Below are 19,143 nucleotides of genomic sequence, written 5' to 3'. Positions count from 1 at the left end.
GTCTAAGCAAAATGTCTAGGAGAAGCAGGAATTATCTATATTTACTTGATTCCTGGCCTGCCCTCCATATGGTGTCAGGACGGATTGCAACACGGTAACCATACAGTAATTTTAAAAGATTAGATTCATTTTAAAAAGTCAAATTGTTCCAACCAAGTTGTTGTTGATGATGATAATTATATGTCACCCATCTGACTGAGTTGCCCCAGCCACTCTGGGTGGCTTCCTACAAATTAAAAACATGAATAAGTATCAAACATAATAAGTATAGATTCATCAAAAAGGATTGGTCCCACAAAACAAAATACCTTAACTCTCAAGTAAATAAATAAGTGTGTCTTCAGCGTATAGGGGAATATGCAGTGAAGATGCTTCTGTGAAGAGGGATTTCTACAAGTTAGGGGCTGCTGCAGAGAAAACCCTTTCCCATACCGCCATTCCCCACACTTATGGGAGTGGTGGAACTACTGGCAGAGCCCCCTCCGATGACCTTGACGCCTAAGAGGGTCTCTAGGGATGGAGACAGGCTTTCAGAACCTTCTGGAGTCTCCTTCAGGGTCTGCAGAAGCCCGCAGAATCACAGCTTTTTCTGGGATCTGAAAGCCAAGAAGGGATGGAGCAGAGTCTTGGTCCCAGAGAAAGGGAGTCCCATAATCTCAGTGCCTGGGTTGCCGCTCTCTGTATGGTGGGCAAACACAGAGCAGGGGCCTTGACTATGGTCTGGAGGTATGGTCCAGTCTGCTCTAGTGAAGTGCCCTACAACTCCTATCATCCCTGACTATTGGTCATGGCAACTGGGGCTGATGGGAATTGAAGTTACAGGCTCCTCACTTCTGTTTTGATAGCTAATTGGTAGAATATGTGCTTTGCATGCAGACGGTTCAAGGCTTCATTCGACAGTAATGGGGATCAGGTAGCGAAGAGAAAGAAGACCCTTTCTGCCAGAAGAGCTGTTGCCAGTCAGAGTCTGCGATATTGGGCTAGGTGGACATTAGTCTGAGCTGGCTTACGGCTTCTTCTTAGGTTCTTGCACATCTCTCAATCCTCTGGCTCAAGGGTAGGGAAACTTCGGCCCTCCAGATGTTGCTGAACTACAACTCCCATCGCCATTGACCATGCTTGCTGGGGATGATGGGAGTTGTAGTTCAGCAACGTTTGGCGAGCCAAAGGTTACCCACCCCTCCTCTGGGTTTTCCTGTTGCACAGGTTGGTTGCATTTATGTGGATTCACAACTTTCTCATACTGAACACATATATTCAGCTCCAGTGTTTGCTCTCATAGGAAGCAGCAAATTGGGATTGGAGTGCCATCTACTGAATTACTCAGAATGCCTTAGCAGAGAAATAATTCAAGTGCTGCTGTCGGGCATCCATCAGAGAGATGTCTGAAGCACCATTTCCAGCAGCTTTTCCCAATCTGATGTCCTGGAATTTGACAGCCCATCAGCCCCCATCAAGCCTGGCTGTGCCAGCCTGGTGCCATCAGGCATCCATACAGAACATCTGGCAAATGCTGATTTAAGCTTTTGCCTGCAATTTAAATTGCTCAGATGCATTGCAATCAAAAGACTGAAGCCAATTATGTTGTCGGATTACTGAGCTACTCACTGATCTCGTGTCTAAATGCAATAGCTGAATTTTCATGTTCAATTTGGCAAATGCAGTCTATATCGAACTGGCAGACAGGCTGACACGTTGGTTGCGGAATGCAGCCTTTATGATGCACGGTAATGGTGATAATGATCTAGGCCAGGATCCAAGGAAGTACCTTTGGGGTAGTTCCTGAGGGCTTGGATATGCTCCTTAGGTGCTGTGATTAGAATCAGAGAATTGTAGAGTTGCAAGGGACCATGAGGGTCATCTAGTCCAACCCCTTGCAATGCAGGGATCTTTTGTCCAAGGGATGCAGGTGGCGCTGTGGATTAAACCACAGAGCCTAGGACTTGCTGATCAGAAGGTTGGTGGTTCAAATCCCCGCAACAGGGTGAGCTCCCGTTGCTCAGTCCCTGCTCCTGCCAACCTAGCAGTTCGAAAGCACGAAGTGCAAGTAGATAAATAGGTACAATTCCAGCGGGAAGGTAAATGGCATTTCCGTGCGCTGCTCTAGTTCGCCAGAAGCGGCTTAGTCATGCTGGCCACATGACCCGGAAGCTGTTATGCCGGCTCCCTCGGCAAGTAAAGCGAGATGAGCGCCGCAACCCCAGAGTCGGCCACGACTGGACCTAATGGTCAGGGGTCCCTTTATCTTTACCTTATTCAATAATAAGCATTAGAATAATTTTGTTATTTGTATCCTGCCCATCAGACTGGGTCGCCGCAGCCACTCTGGGTGCCTTCGAGCACATATAAAACATAACAAAATATCAAACATTAAAAACTTCCCTATACAGGGCTGCCTTCAGATGTCTTCTAAAAGCCAAATAGTTGTTTATTTCCTTGACATCTGATGGGAGGGCGCTCCACAGGGTGGGTGCCACTACCAAGAAGGCCCTCTGCCTGGTTCCCTATAACCTTGCTTCTCTCAGTTAGGGAACCACCAGAAGGCCCTGCATGCTAGATCTCTGTTTCTGGGCTGAGCGATGGGGGTGGAGACACTTCTTCAGGTATACAGGCCTGAGGCATTACCCCTTTAGCGATGTGGTTTGGTTTGGTGAGTACAGTGGTACCTTGGGTTAAGAACTTAATTTGTTCTGGAGGTCTCTTCTTAACCTGAAACTGTTCTTAACCTGAAGCACCACTTTAGCTAATGGGGCCTCCTGCTGCTGCTGCGCCGCTGCTGCACAGTTTCTGTTCTCATTCTGAAGCAAAGTTCTTAACCCGAGGTACTATTTCTGGGTTAGCGGAGTCTGTAACCTGAAGCGTATGTAACCCGAGGTACCACTGTATTGACTTTGTAAGCTACTGATCATCATGCAATGTGATCTCAAGATCCTGCGAGGTTGTCGAAAGCTGAGCACCGATAATATCCTAAAACAACTGTCTTCCTCTTTTGAACAGGGAAAGTATTTATTCCAAAGCCAAAGCCAGTACAGTCTTACACGGAAGAAAAAGTGAGTCTTGATCCTGAGCTGGAGGAAGCATTGACAAGTGCTACAGACACTGAACTATGTGACATTGCAGGTTGGTTAGTGTGTATGTGTATGTGTATGTGTGTGTTGAGTTTGATTTAGCTTTTCTAAAAGCATGATCCTGCATACAAGTATTCTTAAGGCTTCTTCCCTGGGATGGGAAGCCACAAATGGTTGGACTACAACTCCCATCATCCCTAACCATTTGCCATGTTGGCTGGGGCTGATGGGAGTGGAGAGTCCCAACAATATCAGGAGAGCTACAGGTTCCGGTCTCTGGCATAGATGATGATGGTATGAGGCATATCTCAGAAGCAGTCCATGGACGTTAGTGGCGCTGTACAAGGAGTCGTAAGAATGACTTTGGTCTTTGGGAAATTCTGCTGCAGATTCATGTTTCCGTCGCCTTAAGGGCCCAGCTGCAAAACCTAACCGCTGTTTCTTTCTCCTTTCTCCTGAACAGCTATCCTGGGAATGCACAACTTGATAAGTAACTCTCAGTTTTGTGATATTGTGGGAAGTAGCAACGGTGTCGCCAATGAAAGTTTCTCAAGTGAGTTTTCATGCTGAAAGTCTGGAAATGCAACATTGTGGGTTTGACTGAAAGTGAGCCTCGCTGAGATGGGTTTCCCAATGCAATTGAGCACTTGCAGACACACAGTAGATTATCTATGTTTGCCTTTTTTTTTTTTAAGTGTCCTAAGCTATTGTCCTGGACAAGGCAGCAGCTTAATAGGATTTCTTCGGCGTCCCAAGGCTACTCAGTTGTGAGAGGTGGCTTGGTGGGTCTCTTATGCCTTTGTTAAGGAGGTCCAAGAGACTCTTCTCGTCATAATATTCCTGTGATGCTTAATTGCACAGTTTTATGGCCCGTCTGCACAACAACAACAGTTTATTATTTATATCCCGCCCATCTGGCTGGGTTTCCCCAGCCACTCTGGGCGGCTCCCAACAGAATTTTAATAATAATAATAATAGTGATAAAACATCAACATTGGTCCAAGGAGCATCTTTAAAAACTGGGCATGTGGTGGGGGCACAAATCTTCAGGATGTCTCCCCCCTTGCCCATGACTTTACCTTCTTCACAACTAGCGGCACATTGTGCCATGGGGGTACAAAACCGAAAAGGTCCAGAAAGTCAAGTCAATCCATCTGAACAGCTTTCAAGACAAGACAAGAACAGAAGAAGTGACCTGAATGGCTGCTAACTGAACCAACTGACTGGGCTTTCAGCTTAGCCAGGGATCCTTTCAAGCAACTCACCTGGCCTCCTAGGAAACAAAACATTCCCCAGGATTCCATAGCTGTAGGGCAGCTGAGGGAGAGGCAGTAGGCAAACGCAAGTCCCACGCTGCCGTTTCAGGCAGACGGAACCTGCAGGCACCTGAGCTACCACATCACTCCTAAAAAGTGAGCCCTTTAAAAAAACATCATTTTGTCCCGCCCCCCCCCCCCCAGTGATGACACCTGGGGTGGGCCGCACCCCCCTTCCTCTGCCACTTTGCCCCCCCCCCAAGACTTTTACCTTCTACGCCACCAGTGGCACAAAGATCTTCAGAACCAAAAAGGTCCAGAAAGTCAGTCAAACAGCTTTCAAGACCACAAAAGAAGGATCGCTGCTTTATGGGCTGTTAACTGATCCAACTGGCTTTCAACTGACCCAGGGATCCTTTTAAACAACTCACCTGGCCTCCTAGGAAACAAAACATTCCCCAGGATTCCACAGCTGGTTGTGAGGTCAGAGCCTGGCCAAGGACGGGAGCCAATGGGCTCTGGGCTCCAGGAACGTCTCTCTGCCAGGCCCATGGCACCTGGGCAACTTCAGGTAGCCGCCAAGCGTCTGACCCACCTTCTTTCCCTCAGAGAATTCTGGGCACTGAAGTTTACCTCTCACAGAGTTACAATTTCCAGCAACTGAACAAGAATAAGAATAAGAATAGTTTACTTATACCCCGCCCATCGGGCTGAGTTTCTCCAGCCCCTCTGGGCAGCTCCCAACAGAATATTAAAACACAATAAAACAGGCTTCCTCAACCTCGGCCCTCCAGATGTTGTTGGCTTACAACTCCCATGATCCCTAGCTAGCAGGACCAGTGGTCAGGGATGATGGGAATTGTAGTCTCAAAACATCTGAAGGGCCGAGGTTGAGGAAGCCTGGAATAAAACATCAAACACTAAAAACTTTCCTAAACAAGGCAGCCTTCAGATGTCTTCTAAAAGTTAGATAGTTGTTTTATTTCTTTGACATCGGATGGGAGGGCGTTCCACAGGGCAGGCGCCACTACCGAGAAGGCCCTCTGCCTGGTTCCCTGCAACCTCACCTCTCGCAGTGAGGGAACCACCAGAAGGCCCTGCATGCTAGATCTCAGTGTCCGGGCTGAACAATGGGGGTGGAGATGCTCCTTCAGGGATATTGGGCTGAGACCATTTAGGGCTTTAAAGGTCAGCACCGACACTGGGTTTTTTCCAATCACCCCTCCCTCCCACAAACACTATACATTCAAAGCAGTGCAACAGAGCTCATCATGATTTAACAGTCAGTCCTTCTTTCCAGGGAACTCTCCTCAAGATCCTTTCTGTTGGAGGAAAGATTTTTTGGGAGCGCCAACCCATTGGCGGTCCAACAAAATACTTATAAAGGGATGTAATGATTTGTTTGTATGGTTGTATCAGACTCATTCAGACCAGACCCCCTAATTTCAGCTGGTCTACTACGAGTACAATTTAGTGGGATACAACCTGTAATTTATCTTTTTACCATTCCAGATTTTTCATTTAAAGTTCTCCCAATATCAGTAACACATGACATCTTGAGGAAGCGGTGGGGCATTGTAAAGAATTTTGTTTTCCAGTGAAGGGTTTCCATTACTATTATTATTAAAATTTATATACCGTCCTATATCCACAGGTCTCAGGGCGGTTCACAAGATAAAATCACAATATTAAAACACAGAATACATAATCAAAATAAAAACAAGAACGACTCAATAACCTTCCACAAATAGTCAGAGAAGGAAAATTTAAAACACACACAGTATTTGTAATAAAACATATAAAAATAAGCAACCATCAGATACCATCATGGAGTAAATTAAAAGATCAATGTAACTGTCTTTCAAATTAAAACATTTTAAACATTAGTTTTTTACAATTAAATTGGAATAGAATTGAGTTTCCTTCTGCATTGCATTGGCATGGGCTCTGGCAATATATTTTTTAAAGAACTCAAGATATGGGAGGTTGTGCTGTGTACTTTGGTTTATCCCTGTGTTTCCATATTACAGAATTCTCCCTGTGGAATTTTGTTGATGGTAGTTGACATTTTGCCGTGACAGAAAAATGTTGCAACACCTGAACCTGCATTTTAAAACTAGTACCAGTGCCGTTTGGGGTGTGTGATTGAAAAAGTCAATGTTCGTGTTTCTCACATTCCCTGTCTCCCGATTCAGATGTGGTCAAAGGTGAAAAGATCATGCCCATCTTCAATGAGCCACCAAACCCCACAAACGTAGAGGAGAGTTTGCAAAGGATTAAAGACAATGATTCGCGCCTTGTTGAAGTCAACTTGAACAACATAAAGGTAACTGTGAAGCATACAGAGAACAGCAGGGATGGAAAACCAGTGGCCCTCCAGATGTTGCTGGACTACAGCTCCCATGATCCCTGACTCAAACACGTTGGCCAAGGCTGATGGGAGTCCAAACAGCATCCGGTGGGGTACAGGTGCCTGTTCCTGGAGTCCAGAAATGTAGCTTTCAAAATGACTGGAATTTCTGTGTCCATGGCAATGTGGCTCCAGTGTTTTATGATGGCAAATAGTGTGCTTAACTTACTACAATGCAAATTGTTACCTTGGATTCCGTTCGACTTCCAAAACCAAATTGCAGCTTCTGATTGGCTGCAGGAAGCTCCTGCAACCAATCAGAAGCTGCGGAAGCCCTGTTGGACGTTTGGGTTCCAAAAGAACATTCACAAACCAGAACAATCACTTCCAGGTTTGTGGCATTTGGGAGCCAAAGCCTACGAGTTCCAGGGCATTCGGGATCTGAGGTACAACTGTATTGTTTTTATTTTGGTTTTTTGATCTGTGGATATTTACAGTGGCACATGCTGTCCTTGCTGAGAGTTTTTAGGAAATCCCTGTTCTCAGAGTTCCCTGGATTCACTGTGAACCACGCTGGGAATTTTAGCTCTCTGAAAGGGAAAAGGAACCCCCTAACAACTCTTGGCACCCTTAACAAAACTACAGCTCCCAAGATTACTTGCTGGAGGCCATGACTGTTTAAAGTGGTATGATACTGCTTTAAATGTTTAGTGCAGATGGGGCATCTCTCTTTCTGCCACCCTCTCCCCTCGTTTTCCTCCCCCGTGAAAATAGACCGAGGGCCCCACTTCTCCCAAGTTGAAGGAAGGAGGGAACTGCCGTCATAATATTAATTGTGTCTTATTCTCTTTTAATTTTGATTGAAGAACATCCCCATTCCAACACTGAAAGAATTTGCCAAGGCATTGGAAAGAAATACTTACGTGAAGAGCTTCAGCCTTGCGGCTACTCGGAGCAATGACCCTGTTGCTGTTGTAAGTGAGATTCCAGGGTTCGCTAATCTAGGGTGTTGTCTTGACACGAGGTACTCAGAACAACTGAGTTGAGGTAAAAGGTGCATGAGGGAGAGGTGCTTTCAAAACCTGTCGTGCCTTGGATAAGCTCAGACTAAGGCTGACACTAGGGGTCTCGTTCTGGTGCAAGAGCCAGAGGACATAGTCAGAAGGGTCAGGGGCACGAAAGGGTTGTTTTATTGATTATAGTTTAGATATTATTGCAACTGTTGAGTGGATTTCTGTTTAACTTTTATATGTTGATATTATTATTTTATACTATTCCAATGATTGTTGACGCGGGTGGTGCTGTGGGTAAAACCTCAGCGCCTAGGACTTGCCGATCGCATGGTCGGCGGTTCGAATCCCCGCGGCGGGGTGCGCTCCCGTTGCTCGGTCCCAGCGCCTGCCAACCTAGCAGTTCGAAAGCACCCCCGGGTGCAAGTAGATAAATAGGGACCGCTTACTAGCGGGAAGGTAAACGGCATTCCGTGTGCTGCGCTGGCTCGCCAGATGCAGCTTGTCACGCTGGCCACGTGACCCGGAAGTGTCTGCGGACAGCGCTGGCTCCCGGCCTCTAGAGTGAGATGAGCGCACAACCCTAGAGTCTGGCAAGACTGGCCCGTACGGGCAGGGGTACCTTTACCTTTACCTTTAATGATTGTTGAATGTTACTTTTTTATGGAGGTTGCCTATTTTAAAGTTATGTTTTATTATCACATTTTTGTATTGCATTAGATTGTTATAAGATGTACATTTTTTGTTTCTTCAGCTTGTAAACCGCCTTGAGTATTGTTAGAAAGGCGGTATACAAATTAAAAATGATAAAATGATAATGAGGGGCAGATGAGGCAAGACTAGTCTCTTCAGCAGCTTTTCACAATAATGAGTTGTTCAAACTGAGAAATTGATTTGGATATTTGGGTTTTCATAGGGCCTGATTGGCCAGGGGTTGGGCAGCTGATAGTGTTCCAGTAGTTTCTGAAGCCTAGATATACTGTCGTGAAGTAGAATTTAGCCAGGTTTGCAGGATGAGGCAAGACTGAAAGCATTGTAAGATGTTGGTGGGAGGGAAGTCTTGAACCAGGACACTGTCACTCTCATCACCTTTTGAGTATTGACCGTTATGGTGTAGGCTTTCATTCATGCCTGATATGGTCGCACTCTGCCTTGGTTTTCCATATGGGCTTCTTTCATTGACCCCTCTTGTATTTCAAGGCTTTTGCCGACATGTTGAGGGTGAACAAAACACTGAAGAGTCTAAACATTGAATCCAACTTCATCACCGGTGTGGGCATATTGGCATTGGTCGAAGCACTCAAGGAGAACGAAACCCTGACTGAAATAAAGATCGATAACCAGGTAACTTCAGCTGCTTCTTATGCAAAGTTAACTGTCAAAGTGCAGGCTAGCCAGGATCCAAAGCTTTGTTGTGAAAAATGAATAAATCTAGTTTGGTGGGGGTGAGGCTGAAGGTTGAGCTATTGGTCCACCTCTCAAATGACACTGTTTGGTGGAAGCAGTAACTGCATAGATTCTGCATTCAGGCCTTCTGCCGAACACTCAGAGGGCTGAGAGATTGAAAGTGAGGGCCTGTTGGCTGCATTACACATTTTAAATGTCTCCTTTCAGCCTGAATGTTGTAGTGGGACAAATTAGGCAAATTTATTCTTCAGAGGAGTGATGCCTTTGGAGTAATCAATCCTTTCCTGAAGCATTTTTTAAATTAAAAAATTCCTTCCAGTAGCACCTTAGAGACCAACTAAGTTTGTTATTGGTATGAGCTTTCATGTGCATACACACTTATTCAGATTCTTTGTGCATGCACACGAAAGCTCATACCAAGATCAAACTTAGTTGGTCTCTAAGGTGCTACTGGAAGGAATTTTTTTTATTTTGTTTCGATTACAGCAGACCAACACGGCTACCTACCTGTAACATTTTTTTAATCTACAGCATGAATTTAACTCTCCCTCGCTTAGTTCTGTGTTGGTCTTGAACAGCCACCTTCCAATGACAGTAATTGCCCTGTAACTTTAATTGCTGAGACTAAAAATAGCTGTTAAAAAAAACCCAAAACATTAGCTACTACTTACATACTAGTTATTAAACAAATTAGTTTTGACAGTTGAGATAGGGATGTTGTGGTTATTGTTTTTAACATGTGGTTTGCAATCTCTGCACACACATAGTCCATATCTGTCCTGTGCTTACATTTTAAAAAAATAATTAGACATGCTCTGATATCTTATATTTTACAAAATGGTTTGTCACTTCTTCTCTCTGTGCATATGGACACCTCTTAAGATACCGTAACCATGATGGTTTCTGAAAGCTGGTTTTCATCTATGTTTGGATAAAACTGAGCACCATTCTGAATCAAGATGACAGACCGATCCTTTCAAAATGGCACTGACTTCTTAAAATTGCTGGAGTTTTTATTAGTTTCTTAAAATTCCCAAGCAGTGTCAGTTCAGAGAATCATAGAATTGGAAGGGACCCAAGGGTCATCTAGTCCAACCCCCTGCAATGCAGGAATCTCAGCTAATGCATCCATGACAGATGGCCAGCCAACCTCTGCTTAAAAACCTCCTAGGAAGGAGAGTCCACCACCTCTTGTGGGAGTCTGACTGCCAAACAGCTCTTACTGTGAGTTGTGAGGCTGCCAGGGCAGTATCAAAGCATTCATAATGATAATAATAATTTTATTTTTACCCTATCTGACTCTTATTGAAAGCAGGAGACGATTTGCCTCAAGGTTTAATTTGGTGCCTGAAAGTTTAATAGTTTCTGAATTCGAAACATAACTCCTCTTAACTGACCCTTTTAGGGTCAAATCACCCATCTCAGTGTTCCCACTACTGATCTAAAAATCCCAAGGTGCTTAGGAGACTTTATTTTGGACAACCCTGGACCGACGTTTGCTGAATTTCTAACGCTTTGTTGATTCCACCAGAGGCAGCAGTTGGGGACCCCTGTAGAAACGGAGATTGTGAAGATGCTTGAGGAGAACACAAAGATTCTCAAGTTCGGATATCACTTCACTCAGCAGGGACCGCGAGCCAGAGCAGCGGATGCAATTACGAAAAACAACGATTTGGGTAAGGCGTTTTCTGCCGCAGAATGAGCAGGCCTCTGTCACAACTGTGCGTGGTGGCAGCTACTTGGCATAATTTGTGTAAGAATATGCCTGTAAGGAAAACTGACACCAAAAGTTCAGCCCCTCCAGCTGGTATCCTCCCTCTACACACTGATTCCTCTTCAAGAGCCTCGTTGGATCAGGCCTAAGGCCTGTTTCAGGAGTGGGGAACCTCAAACTAAATGCGGCCCTCTAGGTTGCTCTTATCTTGCCTCCTTGTGCTTTTGCCTGACTGGAAAGTGTCCTTCAACTCTGATCATGCCTCTTACATTCCTGGATGAAGGTGGGTGTGAAACTGCTGGATTTGTATACAGTGGTACCTCGGGTTACATACGCTTCAGGTTACAGACTCCGCTAAATCAGAAATAGTGCTTCAGATTAAGAACTTTGCTTCAGGATGAGAACAGAAATCATGGTCTGGTGGCGCAGCAGCAGCAGCAGGAGGCCCCATTAGTAAAGTGGTGCTTCAGGTTAAGAACAGTTACAGGTTAAGAACAGACCTCCGGACGAATTAAGTACTTAACCCGAGGTACCACTGTAATTGGAATATAACCTGCCGAACAAAGGTTAAGAGTCACGTGCATTGCTCCATCCTTCAGTTGCCTCAGGACCCCACATACTACTCGTGTGTAGTCCTCAGAAGGTTGCCTGCTGAGGAATGTGGCCTTCTGCCTGCAAAATGTTCCCCACCTCTGGCCTATTTAATCCCGCATCTAGCTCCTCATCATGGCCAGCCAGATTGATTTACTTAGTTAAAGGATAATAATAATAATAATAATAATATATTCTGCCCTTCATCCAAAGATCCCAAGGCAGTTCACAACAGAAAAATACAAAATGAGAACACAAAATACAGTGGTACCTCGGTTCTCAAACGTCTGCATTGACGAACGTTTCGGAACCTGAACACCGAAAACCCAGAAGTAAATGCTTCCGTTTTCGAACGCACCTCAGAAGTCAAACGGCTTCCACTGCGTGATTTTCGATTTTCTCTCTTTTTAAAAAAATAATGCTTTATTAGTTAACAAAAGAAATACAGTTAGCAAACAATAGTACAGTTCTTGCTACTTGTACAACGAGCACAGGAAGAGCATAAAATAATACAAAAAATAAATTCAATCATGTAGTAAGAATTAACTGCATGTAGCCTTAAATGCTGTTTGTTACTGTACGAACGAAATATTATTGTTGTATTTGACTTCCAGGGTTGGTTGTTTTCAGTTTTCTCAATGCAATTTGCAGACTGCCCTTTGCACCTTGATTTTTGAACGTTACGGAAGTCAAACGGTTTTCCGGAACGGATTACGTTCGAGAACTGAGTTACCACTGTATGTAAGAAAACAGAAGTAAACAAGTAATGCCCCCTCCCACAAAATCCTGCTATTTAACTGTAAAGTTTTCCAGAGTGGCTCCCCTGAGACTTATAACAAACCCAAGGAAAGAGGAATTGGAGGGAATGGGGAGGAAAGCAAGCAGGTTTAATCACAAGTGTCCTTGGTAGTAGATGTTGCCCCTTGGGTGTAGCAGGGCCAAAGGCCAAACAGTCTGTTGTGCCTGAGCCACTGACAGGGAGAGCCAACCCCATTCTAGTTTTGGCCCCGTCCTCTTCCCCGCTGAGTTCTACAAAGGGCAGCACTGAGGCTAAGGCAGAGCTGACCAGCTGTTTGTAAATAGGAAGGTGGTTGGGTAGAGAGCTGGCTGAGGGCATTTTGCAATGCGAGAATCTCTTTGCCCAATGTGGGACTCAAAGCCATGACCCTGTACTGAGATGAAGTGACTCAAGCTCTACTGACTGAGCTTAAGAGTTGCTTGAACAGCTACTAACAAAGAGTACAGTGGTATCTCGGGTTAAGTACTTAATTCGTTCCGGAGGTCCGTTCTTAACCTGAATCTGTTCTTAACCTGAAGCACCACTTTAGCTTGTGGGGCCTCCTGCTGCCACTGTGCTGCCGGAGCACGATTTCTGTTCTCATCCTGAAGCAAAGTTCTTCACCCAAGGGACTATTTCTGGGTTAGCGGAGTCTGTAACCTGAAGCGTATGTAACCTGAAGCGTATGTAACCAGAGGTACCACTGTACATGCAAAGCACCTGTGGGGTGGAGGGCAAAAGGTGTCCTCAACACTGCAGGAAAAGAATCTAGGCTTCTAAGGAAATATAACTTGGCCTCTTCTTACTTTCATTTTCAAAAAGCCGCTCAGCACATTGTAAACTTTCCTGTTTTCCACCACTGCCCCAAATTCCAGCTGTGATATGTCATTGCTGGATGGTCTTATCTTTTCTCATCTATTTATATCTTGCTTTTTTATTTTGCTTTCCTAGTCTGGCGTATAGGAGTAAAAATGTCATCAAATACCCTTTCATCTCTTCAGCCCTGAAGCTTCTGAGACAGGTTATTGCAAACGCCCAATTTTAAGAGAAACTCTCTTAAAACCTCTCCTTGTCTCTGTATGTGTCTCCTAACAGCTCTTCGTGTGCACACTGTTGCTCCATGTTTCCATCACACTCTTCTGCATGCTTTTTTTCATTTCGTGGAGGCTCTGGAATTCCTCTCTAATAGCATGATTAATTAGGGAGGCATAAATGAAATCCTGTACAATTCTGTTCTTGAGGCAGTTTCATGCAGCAATGGGTTACAGTATATCGTGTCATAATGGGTCACTTTTTTTAAAGAACAGGCTCAGAGCTGGTTGGGCTCAAAAGCATAGGGTGCGGAATAAAGAAAAATACAAAATAAATGTAACAAGTGGACTTTTCCACTTGCATGTCAACACGTTTGGGTGCTGCTGTTAACAAGGTGGTTGTTAAAAGATTTTGCTTCCTTTGGGATACCCTCCTTGATCCAGTTAAATAAAATCAACATTGGACTAAGTTCTAGTGTAATTCCCATAATTCATGTTATCTTCACCACCCAAAATACGTTGTGATTATGTATTTATTACCCACCCTTCACCCTAAGGTCTTAGGGCAGGTTACAGCAATTAAAACACTGTTAAAAACAGTTAAAACCGTCTTGCAAACACAGAATGAGGTGGGTCCTAAATATATGTCAAAAGCCAGGGTGAAGATGCGTGTTTGGTATTTACTGAAAGCTGTACAATGGAGAAGCCTGAGGCACCTCTTTTGGGAGATAATTTCACAACTTTGGGGCTGCCACAGAGAAGGCCGTCTTCCGAGCCGCCTCCGCCCCAAGCTTCTGAGGATGGGAAAACAAACAATAGGGTCTCCTCTGTCAATCTTAACACCCAAAGCAGTCTGTAGGGGATGAGGCAGTCTTTCAGGTACCGTATTTTTCGCCGTATAGGACACACTTTTCCCCCTCCAAAAATGAAGGGGAAATGTGTGTGCGTCCTATGGGGCGAATGCAGGCTTTCGCTGAAGCCTGGAGAGCGAGAGGGGTCGGTGCTTCAGGAAGCTATCCGCAAGCCTTGGGAGCCCGCGGGAGTTCCCACTGGGCTACCAAGGCTTGCGGACAGCAGCCTGCAGCCTGAAACCCGGGGAGCGCAGTGGAGCGCACCCCAGGCTTCGGGAAGCTCTCCCAAGGCTTGCAGATAGCAGCCTGTTCTGGGGGCTGGGGTCGGGGGAAGCTCGGGCTTCCCCAGCCCCACACCTGGGGGGGAAATAATTTTTTCCCCTTTATTCCCCCCCCCCAAAAAAACCTAGGTGCGCCCTAAGGGCCGGTGCGCCCTATAGGGCGAAAAATACAGTATTTGGAGGCCTGAGGCATTTAGGGCTTTAAACACTAACATGGGCACCTTGCATTGGGCCTGGAAATAAACTCGGCAACCAGTGCACTTGTATTAAAACACATTAGGTAAGATCTAAACAGAACCACTGGCAGTAATCTATCTGGCCACTGCATTCTGGACCAGTGGAGGTTTCCAAGTCGTCTCTGAAGTGGAACGTGTTCTAATAATCCAGTCTTTTTGGCATTTTATTCTTTCCCAGTTCGGACGCTGCAATGAAGAAAGGTGGAGAGGGGCATCAGATGTTGAGGTGAAAGGACTGTGAGCTCATTTCCAGTACCGAATTAAAGAGCGTACTGGTCCACGTGCACAGAGGCTCCTTGTTCCTTAATTCTTTGGGCCCAGCTACACAATGATAATGGCTTATCATTGCCTTTAAGTCGGGGGCGGGGGCACATTTGTTCCACAAACCTAACTGGACCCAGCACAGGTCCCACTTTGGCCTGTGAGGCTGTTTCCCACAAATGCTCTCTCCTGATGTCCCATGACATCACTTGCAATTGTGCATTGCTAAGGGAGGCTTGCTGCCTCCACCAATCAGCTAAGCAAACCAACTGGGATCAACTGCGCCATTGAGTTCTGCATTGGTTAAAGTGAAGGGCTTTTTAAAAACATGAATTGCCTGTGCAGGATGTCCAAAGGAGGATCCTAGTATAAGTGGGCTCTACCTTCTTCTGCTTTCCCTAGGCCTGCAAGTTGTGGAATCAAACCAGCAGCTGCAGTTAAAAGGCACAGATATGTAGTTAATGTCTTATGTGGTATATAAATTTCATTAAATTAATAAGTGCATCTGTGCCTCAAAGCTGCTGTTTTGCACTCCAGCTGGTTCTAGAAAAAGCAAATTGGATTCTTCAAAGCCTAGGTCTGCCTGCACCAATGGAGTGAGCTTCTTAGTTACCAATTCTTACAAAAAATGAGTTTTCAATACATTTAAACTTAGAAGTTTTGAAGAACTGTTTCCTTTCAAAATATAGGGCTGATTCATTTTTTTTCCTCCTTGCTTAATATACATGTTCAGTAACCTTCTGAAAATATTTACAAGACTGTTTGGACTCTCTCCACTGTTGACTTGATGGACTAACGTGTTTTCTTAACCTAACAAAAAGTCCAGAGAATTGTGTGTGCAGAATTGACCAGTTAAATCTTTGGCTTATCAAATTAACTGTTTTGGAATGAATATTTCCCTGCCTGGTTTGAAAAAAACCAAAACAAGGTTTGCAGTAGGAGACCTCCTTGAACTGTTCAATAATATGCTGTGTTTTTAATATCTTACCGCTTCAGGTCAACATTACCTGCTTGCTAAGAATTGTGTTTTTGTGCTGTGCTTCTGTAGTTGTGCCGGTACAGCAAAGACTCCAGACCCGTTTTAAAAAGTGCTGAATAACATCAAGTATCTTTGCTATGCAGGCAAAAGGCACAGGAAGAGTAATTGCAGCGACAGCTCCGCAGTCCCAATGCACTGCAGCAGGGATGTGGTTTTGTTTTGTTAACCACATCGCATACCCACTGCCACATTACAAGCTGTTCTTCAGGTTCGCTGGGGCTTTTAAAATTTGCCTTGCTGGATGTTGAGAATGGACCATCCATCAGTCATGGATGCTTTGGAATGACATAGGATGTGGCTTGGAGCAGCGCAGTGGGAAAGAGAGGGATGGGTGGAATGCGAGATGATGATGATGATGATGATGATGATGATAATAATAATAATAATAATAATAATAATAATAATAATAATAATAATTTATACCCTGCCCTCCCCAGCCAAGACTGGGCTCAGGGCGGCTAACAACCAATAATAAAAACAAGTTGATTAAAATACAATTTTAAAGATTAAGGTACAATATTAAAACATTAGGATACAGTCTCTTCATAGGAGGAGAAAGGAAAAAGAAAGGGGGAGGGAATCAAACTGATTCTAAGCCAAAGGCCAGGTGGAACAACTCTGTCTTACAGGCCCTGCAGAAAGAGTTGAGATCCCACAGGACCCTGGTCTCATGAGACAGAGCGTTCCACCAGGCCAGAGCCAGCGCTGAAAAGGCCCTGGCCGAGGCTAATCTTACTTCCTTAGGGCCCGGGACCTCTAGGGTGTTGCTATATATGGACCTTAAGATCCTCAGCAGGGCATACCAGGAGAGGCAGTCCTGTAGGTACAAGGGTCCTAGGCCGTGAAGGGCTTTAAAGGTCAAAACCAGCACCTTAAATCTGACCCTGTACTCCACCCGGAGCCAATGCAGCTGGAAAAGCACTGGGTAAATATGCTCCCATGGCAGAGACCCTGTGAGGAGCCTCGCTGCAGCATTCTTCACCCGCTGAAGTTTCTGGGACAGCTTCAAGGGCAGCCCCACGTAGAGTGAATTACAGTAGTCAAGCCTGGAGGTGACCATCGCATGGATCACTGTGGCCAGGTTGGGGCGGGAAAGGTAAGGGACCAACTGCTTGATGCGGCGAAGGTGGAAAAATGTCACCTTGGCTATTGTTGTAACCTGCGCCTCCATGGAAAGGGAGGCCTCAAGGATTACACCCAAACTCTTAATGGAAGGCAATGGCACTAATTGGGCCCCCATAAGGGAAGGGAGTTGGTCCCTCATCCCCAACCATCCTGACCCAGCCAGAGGACCTCTGTCTTTGAAGGATTTAGTTTCAATCGGCTCCCACGAAACCATCCAGCCACAGCTTCCAAACATCTGGTCAGTGTGGCTGGGGCTGAGTCGGTGTGGCCATCCATCAGCAGATAGAGCTGAGTGTCATCAGCATATTGGGGATGGCGACTAGTTGTGTAAGCAGAAGTGCCTTTGTGCTCACTCAAGGGAACTTTGGATCCAACCCATAATAAACAAAGAAAATTTTAAAAAATCGCTGAAGGGTAGGAGAATTCGGTCATGGCCACCATTTTTAATGTGCGTGACAGATGCTGCAATTAGTCCTCCTAGTTCTTGGCTGTTAATAGACGTCATTCCAGTAACTGAAACATGATAGCCTTACACCAGCGTTGTCTCATGTCTTGTTTCTCTTCCCCCACCTCTGTGGGCACAGTTCGCAAAAGAAGAGTGGAAGGAGACCATCAATAAACCTTCGCGACTGCCAGATGTGTGTGGCATGGAGAATTTGGAGCATCTGCTTAGATGGTTTCTTCGGCAACCTCAAGATTACTTCTTACCTGGGTAGAAGGGAAAAGACTGGAATCGCCATTCCTCCTGTTGTCGGGTGTTCTGTTTTTGTGTGTCTGTGTTGTAAATGTATATTTGTATGCGTGATATCCAACACATGTATGTTCAAAGCCTTGTAACTACATCTGCCCAAGATCAGTTCTTGAACAGCCTTTCATTTCAGAACTTGGGTGTGTGTCTTCCACAAAGATAAGTACCAATTCTAGCATCTGCGGAGTATCTTCATGGCATGCAGTCAAGGATCGGCAGACAGTTTTAAACCCGCAGGGAGCAAGTTTTCAGACAGGAAACCCAGAGTCCTTATTTAAAATACAGACTCCATATTTTTAGAAAACAAATGTTTCGGGTGGGGGTGGGGGAGAGAAAGAGACCCTTCCAAGAAAAAACAAAGGGCTTTGACCACTTACTTCAACTTTGTATGTGATGCAGATAAATCACTGCTGCCGCAGTTACTCCTCTGGTTCTTAATGTGCTTTGACCATGTAGAATGCTTTCTTGATATGGATATTTAAGCTTGAAACTTCTTTTTATAAGAGATTATTATCCCACTTTTAAGGGCTGCTTCTACTCTCTTACCTCATTGGAGGTAAGTGAAGCCGGCAGAAATGGAGATTGAAATTTTAAGCCCACGGCCTTTGCAATATCTGGTGTTCGTTTGGCTTCCTTTTCTGTCAACTTACAGAACATGACGTTTCGGCACCTTTGTTCTGTTATGGCTGAACTGGATGTATTTATAGACCTTTTGGTGTTTGTTTCATCCACGTCGTCTTGAGTTATATTCCTTGGAATCTCTCTGTGTGTGAGTATATATATATATATATATATATGTGTGTGTGTGTGTGTGTGTGTGTGCGCGTGTGTGTGTGTGTGTGTGCGCGTGTGCATGTACACACACACACACACACACACACACACACTTCAGTGGCAGCATGCCAAACCTACACAAACTGCTTCTGAGTCATAGCACAGCATCAAGTAGCAGTCCACTGGTATGCTGTTTTGTATAGGCCAAAACACATGGCAACCAGGTTTTATGCTCTTTGGCTGTGAGTTCTGACCAGTGTGACATGGCACGTTTTTAGAAACTTCAGGCTTCCTGTACTTACCAGCACCCACAGACAGCTGCTGCGGCCTTGCTGCCTCTGAGCACCTCAACAGGCCCCACTTTCACCAGTGCCTCCCATGGGCCACCATTTTAAATTACCCACAATGCCCTAGGGCAGCCAACGGAGCATCATTTGGGCATCGTGAGGAATTAAAATGGCTTCCAGTTGGGCGCCACCACTTTTAGTTTCCCACAGTGCTGTGGGGCAATACATTGACTGCTCTGAGATGCTGTGGGGATTTTTTAATAGCTGCTTCTCAGTTGTCCAACCTTGCCACTAGGGGTTCGCTGACTTAAAATACCAAGTGGTATTTTACTAAGC

General features: G+C 45.1%; 1 protein-coding gene across 4 annotated transcripts in view; it reads left to right on the top strand.

Moving 5' to 3' along the window:
- Window positions 1-17,661, top strand: part of LOC128402014 (tropomodulin-3) — a 44,142-nt gene extending 26,481 nt beyond the window's left edge. The window contains exons 4-11 of one of the 4 annotated variants that reach the window (XM_053365747.1): window positions 2,998-3,120; window positions 3,532-3,621; window positions 6,520-6,650; window positions 7,541-7,648; window positions 8,885-9,028; window positions 10,623-10,767; window positions 13,126-13,195; window positions 17,583-17,627. In XM_053365747.1, the coding sequence (XP_053221722.1) occupies window positions 2,998-3,120; window positions 3,532-3,621; window positions 6,520-6,650; window positions 7,541-7,648; window positions 8,885-9,028; window positions 10,623-10,767; window positions 13,126-13,181 (797 nt within the window). In that variant the 3' untranslated portion in view covers window positions 13,182-13,195; window positions 17,583-17,627. Of the gene's footprint in view, window positions 1-2,997; window positions 3,121-3,531; window positions 3,622-6,519; window positions 6,651-7,540; window positions 7,649-8,884; window positions 9,029-10,622; window positions 10,768-13,125; window positions 13,196-17,582 lie in introns of all 4 variants that reach the window. The other 3 variants (XM_053365748.1, XM_053365749.1, XM_053365750.1) reach the window with 3 other exon arrangements.
- The last annotated feature ends 1,482 nt before the right edge of the window (window positions 17,662-19,143 follow it).

The sequence above is a fragment of the Podarcis raffonei genome, chromosome 14 (assembly GCF_027172205.1).
Source record: "Podarcis raffonei isolate rPodRaf1 chromosome 14, rPodRaf1.pri, whole genome shotgun sequence".
NCBI classification, from domain to species: Eukaryota; Metazoa; Chordata; class Lepidosauria; order Squamata; family Lacertidae; genus Podarcis; species Podarcis raffonei.
Note: the sequence above shows the minus strand (reverse complement) of the source record. Positions and strands in the feature narration are given on the sequence as shown.